At 51.8% G+C, this 7,796-nt stretch overlaps 1 protein-coding gene across 1 annotated transcript; it reads right to left on the bottom strand.

Moving 5' to 3' along the window:
• Positions 1-2,942: 2,942 nt before the first annotated feature.
• On the bottom strand, positions 2,943-4,221 carry FITM1 (fat storage inducing transmembrane protein 1). The gene is made up of 2 exons (XM_004698486.2): positions 3,962-4,221; positions 2,943-3,582 (listed from the first exon to the last, which is right to left on the bottom strand). Exons 1-2 carry the CDS (start codon positions 4,219-4,221, stop codon positions 2,970-2,972), a joined length of 873 nt encoding a protein of 290 aa, XP_004698543.1. The 3' UTR covers positions 2,943-2,969.
• Positions 4,222-7,796: the final 3,575 nt, after the last annotated feature.

The following is a 7,796-nucleotide window of genomic DNA, read 5'->3' on the forward strand; positions in this document are numbered from 1 at the left end:
GCTCTCCTGGTGATTCTCGGCCCTTCCATTCCTCTTCTTTTTCCCACGGTCCGCTTTCCTACCTCCCACCTCCTGACGCCTCCATTTCCCCGTTCTGTCCGCCAGCTTCTGGCCTCCCTGACTCCCCGCTCCTGAAAACCCGCTGCTCGCCCGGGACAGTGGTAAGACTTACTTGGGACCCTCGTATATCTTTTCTGAGTTGGAGCGAGACCGGATCTCCCTTGGTGCAGACCCTCTGGCTCCAGGGACAACCATGCATTGGCAACCAGACGCTGGCGCCATCCAGGTCTAAGCCTTCCTCAGTTTTCCTCTGGTCCGTTGCTCCAGCTCCATTATTCCAGGAAGCCCATTCGTTCTCCACACAGCCGCAGAACGATGCCCCCTCGCCTGCTGAAAGCATTTCACAGACGCCTGGGGCTCTTCGAATGAATCCAAAGGGCTCACCTGGCCCAGAAGGCCTTCCGTTCAACCTCACTTTCTACTGCTGTCCCCACCTTCATTCTTACACTTGGAAATACCTGGACTTTTTGTTTTGTCAAATGTATCGGGTTCATGCCTGGAGACACCCTCCACCTGGTCCGTGTCGACTGTATTCTTTCTGTTCTCACCTAAAACGCCCCCTCTTCAAAAAGACAGCGCTCTCTACCACTCTGTCGAGCACCTGTCTCCAACTGCATGACAAGCTTTCGTTCCTTCATGACACTTGAGCCATTAAAAGAGAACGAGCAGCCCCCTGCCATTGAGTGGGTGCTGACCCGAGTGACCCTATCGGACAGTATAGCACTGCCCCTCTGAGTCTCCCAGACTGTAACTCTGCCTGTAAGCTCTTTCTTTCTCCTGAGTGGTGTTGAACTGCTGACCTTGCAGGTCACATCCCAATGTGTAACCACTGCACCATGAGGGCTGCTTGAAGCTGCTGGCCAGCATATTTGGGGAGACAGGAGAGTGGGGTGGCTTAGATCACTGTTCTAAACCAAACGTTTGTGTGTGTACAAGGCCAGTAGGCTCTGTGAGCTGTTCAGTAGTCTTTGTAGCAACTCCCCTGCCCTTCATGGTTGCAGGGAAGCTCCAGTGAAAGTTTCTGGGCACTAGCATTCAGAATTTGATGGCATTTCCAGGAGTCATAAAATACGATTTTGAGCTTTTCAACCACTTCAAAATGTAAAAACCATTCTGAGCTTACAGGCCACTGCAAAAGCTGGCCACAAGTGGACTGTAGTTTACTGACCCCTGGTTTGGTGCACAATGGACCCATATTTTCCCATTTTTTAAGCTTTGAACAAATGAATCGATGTGCCTCAGTTTCCCAACCCGGCATTGGGGGCAAGCTAAGCCTACTGGTAGAGCTGTCATGAAGATGGGACAGGCTAGATACAGAGCTAGTCACTGAGAGCCATGCCTCGTATGTATGAAAGTGTTTGCTGTAAGTGTGGGTGTGTTTATCATCTGTCTCCCCCAGTGACCCATTGCCCCAAGAAAACAGACGGCTTGTCTTTCTTATTCGCGTGGCCTAAAGCTGTGCTTGGCTTAATAAACATTTATAACATAAACGAACAGGGGACAACAATCAAAACCGTGGGGGAAGGGAGGCAGCGGTCGGTGTAAGATATGAAAATAATAATAATTTATGATTTATCAAGGGGTCATGAGGGTGGGGGTTGAGGGAGGGACAAAAGAGGAGCTGATACCAAGGGCTCAATAAAAAGTAAATGTTTAGGGAAAAAAGGAAAATGAGCTGATTCTGGGAACCCAAGAGGCAAGTGAATTTTGGGAATGATGAGGGCAACAAATGTATAGATGTGCTCTACACAATTGATCTATGTATTGTGATGAATTTTATGAGCCCCAATAAATTGATTTTTTTAAAAAGTAAATGTTTAGACAATAATGATGGCAAATGTATGTACAAATATGCTTGATACAATTGATGTATGGATTGCTTAAGAGCCCCCAATAAAATGATCTTTTAATTTAAAAAAAAAAAAGGTTTACAGAGCAGCTCTCCTCTGTCCATAAGGTCTCCATGGGTCGGAGTGACTCAACCCTCATGGGCTTGGGGATTTTCTAGATCATGGGGTGGGCAGACTTTCCAAACAGAAGAGCCAGTCCTGTCCCTCACAACAGTTTAAAAGTTATTTGAGAGCCATAAACATAGTTTTACCAACAAATGAAATCACCATGACCTGAATAAAACCCTTTAACGTTTTCCGAATGACTTCAGAGCATGTATGGCTGGAGAGCCGCAGGCTGCCAAGTCCTGGTCTAGGTCATTCACGGCTGTTGTGGGTGGGGCTAGTCACCTGCTCTATTTCCCGCTGGGAAGGAGACCAGGTGGGAAAGTGGTTATATGTTGGGCTAGAATAGATATGTGTAATAAATGAGCATACCAGATGCCCTCTGGGAGGACCAGGTCTGATAGGGCCCCGAGCCAGGTGCTCAGATGGGCAGGGCCCAGGGGTGGGGGAGAGACCCAGTGGGGGAGGCTCACTGCCAAAAAAAATCACTAAATCACTGTCAATGAGTAGATGAGGACTCAGTGACCCTGAGACTAATTTTTATGGGAGTAGAAAGCCCTGTCTTTGTTCCACTGAGAGGCTGGTGGCTTTGAACTGCTGACCTTGTGGTGAACAGCCCGGTGTGTAGTGGGAGAGGCAAGGAAACCCAAACCACCTGGTTGGGCTGGAGCATCTGCCCAGATTAGGTGTGGCCAGCACCAAAGGGGACCATGGCCTGCCTTCACAGTGAAGTTCCTCGTCCTCAGGAAGCACCAGAAGTCTCCCAGGGTAAGAGGCTGACAGGATGGCGGGGGGTGTAGAGGTCAAGGTAAGGAAGGGTGTTCACCATGGTGAGTGACAGACTAGAACTGAGAACTCCCAAGACTACCAGACCCTCTTCCTATGGCTTCCCCTTCTCTCCAGACACTGAATGAGGAGATGAGCCCGTAGCAGGCCTGCTGTGCCTTTATTTCTTCAGTTATGCTTATGGCTGGCTTGGGGGCGAGGGAAGAGCCCGTGGCCAGGGCTCCCCGGGGACCAGGGCTGATGATACCAGCTGCCGTAGGTGAGGTACCAGGCGAAGGTGCCCACCGCGGCCCCCACCACCTTGTGAGTGTACTGGTGGAAGTAGATGACGGTGCAGAGGAGCAGGAAGTTCCAGAGGCCCAGCAGCAGCACGTTCAGCAGGAAGACCAGGCGCAGTGGGGCGCCGGCAGGCAGGCCGTGGGCCAGGTACTTGGCGAACACGGCTGCTTCCTCCGCCATCAGCAGGCAGCAGAAGGTGAGCAGGAAGGTGTGCGAGGAGACGGTGTAGCCCCGCCACTGGTGGCCGGCAGCCAGGCAGCTGCGCCGGTCGGGCAGCTCGTGAAGCAGCAGTCCCTGGGGCAGAGGCTCAAAGCAAGAGCCCGTCAGGTCCTCAATGAGAAGGAAGGCCCGGCCAGCCCCCCGCCACACCGCTGCCCCCACCACCAGGCGGCTCAGGTGCCGTGCGGTCACGGCCACTCGCCTGGTGGCCAGGAAGACCACCAGCAGCACAAAGCCCCCGAGGAAGGTGCACGTCCAGCCCCAGGCTGAATTCACGAATTTTCTGTGGGGAGAGGAAGGAGGGTACTGAGATGGGTGTGCCAAGCCTATCACCCTGAGGGATGTGGCGGGTGTCCCCACCTCTGCTAGGCCTCTGTCCTCACCCGCTCCATTCCCACGACCGCCACCCATTTGAACATCAGCATCTCCTTGGCAGCCCCCTTAGCCTTCTAGGGTCCATGTTTCCTCTCTCACCCTGCTCGGGTTCCCGCTGTCCAGCACCCCAGGACATTCTTCCCTTCCCCCTCCCTGACCTTCCCTGCAACCTTCTGATCTATTCTTAGCTGCTGGCCGGCCTGGCAGGGTGTCAGAGCCTGGCTGGCAAGGGGGAGCTGGGCTCTTGGAGTGCGGGGACCGGCTCCCATGGCCTTGCGTGGACTCACATGTTGAAGAAGTTGCCGTGGCTGGCGAAGATAGTCCGCGGGTTGACATGGAATTGTAGAAGGGGCCCAAAGATGACCACTGCCGCCAACCAGGCATGGTAGAGGCGCCGTAAGCAGGGGCTACCGAGGAGGCGGGCGGCCTGCTCGCTTCCAAAGTACAGCAAGGCAGAGGCCAGCCAGAGCAGCGCCTTCAGCAGGCAGCCCAGCAGGGCCCGGATCCGGGCCCCCGCCCCTGACCCTACCACCGGCCCCCGCTCCATGTTCCCTCCCCTCCCCACGAACTGCTTGCTCCGCTGGGTAGCTGAGGGGCTGATGGGCCCCCTGGACAGGGACAGGCAGTGACAGGTGTGGCAGACACAGGGCAGAGGCCTGTTAGCAGCTGGCAGGCAGGGGAGAGGGGCGGGGGGCAGTAAGGGGCCAAGGTGGAGGGGTACCACGTCAGCAGGCCTTGGGTGTGTGGTTCCTGTGTGTTCTGAGAGTGGCCTGTGTCCCCGTGACCCCCTGGGTCTGTGTCCTCAGCTCTATGCTCACGTCTGACAGCCAAGCCTACTGCCCAGGGCTGCCCTTGTCCACAGCCTACTTGCGTCTGCCTGCAGTTGGTCAAGAATCACCGCCTCTCCCTCCCTTTTTTCTGTGGGCTTGCGCCACAGGTGAAATCGGGGATCCTAAAGAGAAAACCAACCACATCTTAGACGTCATTATGGAAACATCTCTATTGGTCTCAACATTTGTCTGGTCCCGGCCCCTGAGCACAAGAGCCTACCATTGCCAGGACCCAGAGGGCTCGTTGTGTGTGTGGTGCTGTGCCCACCTCAGCTGGTGGGAGGCGCATCAGCAGGGGTACCTACCTACTCAAGTCCCTGGGGCCCAGGTGTGGTCCGGCCCCAGCTCCTGTACGGTCTGATGGGGCTTCCTGGGGCAGTCTAGCCCCAGGGCTGTTGTGTAGACCGACTGCACAGTGAACTCGGTGTCACACTTTTACATTTCTTAAAGACGACTAAATCCAAGGTCTCAAAGAAGGAGTGCTGTTGGGAGAGGATGGTGGCTCCCTGCCCGGGAAGAGCCCTCAGGACTGGGTTCCCTCCTAAAGTGACGGGGTCTAAACTTCAGTCTTCCAATCAATTACCCTGAGGTCTCAAGGGGTCCTGCGGAAGCCTTGTCCTCCCAGGCTGGCCTCTGGGGCTGAAGCAGCAGGAGAAAAAGGAACCTGGCCAAGAAGTCCCTGCTTTTCAGGGGACTGTTTTGAGACCACTTTTTGTCTTCCTTCACAACTGACCATGGGGTTTGGGAGTGGAGTGGGGGACCACGTGAAGGAGTCGTTGCAAAGGATGAGCAAGCAAAAGCACCAGGTTCTGAGACCAACCTATGACTTTGGGAAAGCCAGCTCACTTCCCCTCACCTATAGAACTGATGGAGATGGATTAGATCAGCGGTTCTCAACCTGTGGGTCGTGACCTAGCAAAATGACAGTGATGAGGTAGCAATGAAAATAATTTTATGGCTGGGGTCACCACAACACGAGGAACTGTATTAAAGGGTCCTGGCATTAGGAAGGTTGAGAATCACTGGATTAGATGGTAAGGGTCCTTCCAGATTCTAAATCACATGGGTTTATGACCACATACCTCAGCAGAAACTAACAGCAGCAAGCCCATGGCCACCGAGGCCATCCTGATTCAGTGACCTAGGGGGGACTACAACTGCCCCCTCCTTCTGAGGTGGTACCTTTTTACTAGGGAAGTAGAAGCTGCATCTACCTCTGGATGAATTGGCTAACAGAGGATCCCTTAACCATTGCACCACCAGTGGGGGGAGGGGTATGGTGTGGTGTGTGTGTTCTGTCCTGTACCACAGGCAGAGAAATAAGCCTTCCTTGCTTCTCGCGGGCCCCTTCACACATTGTTAACAAACATTTTACTATATGAGGGGAGGAGACCAATACCGTTTCCCCAAAAATAAGAGTGTCTTAATTTTTGCTCCCAAAGATGCACTAGGTCGTATTTTTAGGGATGTCTTATTTTTCCATGAAGAAGAATACGGTACACATTTATTGTTTAGGGTTTTATTAAGAGACCTCACACTTCCAGTCTGCTCCAGCTGTGCTACTGCCAACAGTGAGCTGCGCAGCAGTGCCCACTGCTAAGGTCCAGAGTCCAGAGTTATGGTAGCTTTAGGGGGGCTTATTTTGGGGGAGGTCTTATTTTCGGGGGGATGCCTTATATTTCAGTGAGAGGCAAAACTGTAAGTAGGTCTTATTTTCGGGGAAACTGGGTAGCAATGATGGACATATAACAACCCCCACCCCTTGGGGACGAGCAACAGAAACATGGGTGAAGGGAGACAGCAAACGATTTAAGTTATGAAAATAATAATATGTAATTTATCAAGGGTTCATGAGGGTGGGAGGGAGGGGAAAAAAGAGGAGCTGATCATAAGGGCTCAAGTAGAAAGATAATGTTTTGAAAATGACGATGGCAACATAGGTACAAGTTTGCTTGATATATATGGAATGTTATAATATCTGTACGAGGACCCAATAAAATGATTTTAAAAAGTTTCTCACCCTAAGTTTAAATAGTTTCAAAAAGGACACAGTTGCCAGAGCATAGGATTTCAAACCAATTGTATCACTTGGAACATATTCATGCTACTTCCTCCACAGAATTGATCCTAATTTATTTAGGCCTAAAAGGCATTATTAGTGACCTTATCACATTTCTGGGAAAAAAAAATGTCTATCAGGTTAAACTTTTAAAAATTTACTGTAACCAAGAAATCAGAGTAATATATATATATTCCTCCTGATGGACTTCTCATTACACTGTGGGTGGGACAAAAGATATTATTAACACAACAAACATTTACAAGTTTAAGACATTAAGTAACAAATTAAAATTACATTGAAAAATGCATCTCTTAATGAGAAGCCTGGGTGGTGTGTGGGGTCTGGATCAAAGGAGGCTTTGGGGACACTTATGAACTGTAACTTGCCCCTGAGCCTGGTGCCCTACAGTATGGAGTGAGCGGATCGGTCACGCTCAGAGAACTGGCAGGCAGGGACTTTTTCAGGGCTGGTGGGGAGACGTTACCTGGCATGGCATTTCCACAGGAGGCAGCACAACAGGAAAGACATAACACATGGGGTCCAGGACCTGGACTATGAGTGCTTTTAAACGACTGACCGCACAAGGTGTTCTGCTGAGAAAATCTTCGAGTGCCCCTGGGGGTACGTCCTGGTTTGTGAACGGCCTCAGAGACCGTGAATGCAATGGCAGGACGGAGACAGAGCTGGATGAGACGCCCAGTTCTCACAGACCACCTGCTGTTCCGGGGCAGGTCAGGACCTGTTGTGTGCACAGGCTGGCTGTGGGCGTACACCACGTTGTCAGTGTGAAGGGCTCAGAGTGGGGTCTGCCTGTCAACTAGGTGTCCTGGCTGCGTTCAAGGGCTGCCTCCTCTGCAGACGACTGGTTCCAGGGCCGGACCCAGAGCAGAGCCAGGCAGACCTTCCTGGGTTCTAACTTAAAAGGTGCTCATCTCCCTGCTACCTTGATGTCCACTTGCTAGGAGTTCCTCAGGCTGGTGAGGGAGCTGTAGAATTTCCCTTAATCGCGGGGTGTCAAAAGTGTTTTCTCCGATGAAAGGGCATACCTGGAGGCTTTGTTAGAACTGTTTCTTGGGAGCGGGGAGGGAGGGGAAAAATGAGGACCTAATGTCGGGGGTTTAAGTGGAGAGAAAATGTTTTGAGAAACGATGTACAAATGCGCTTTACACAATGGATGTGTGTATGGATTGGGATAACAGTTGTATGAGCCCCTAATAAAATGTTAAAAAA

Source organism: Echinops telfairi, unplaced genomic scaffold (assembly GCF_000313985.2).
Source record: "Echinops telfairi isolate 266 unplaced genomic scaffold, ASM31398v2 ScPeMD7_18;HRSCAF=68, whole genome shotgun sequence".
In the NCBI taxonomy this organism is placed as follows: domain Eukaryota; kingdom Metazoa; phylum Chordata; class Mammalia; order Afrosoricida; family Tenrecidae; genus Echinops; species Echinops telfairi.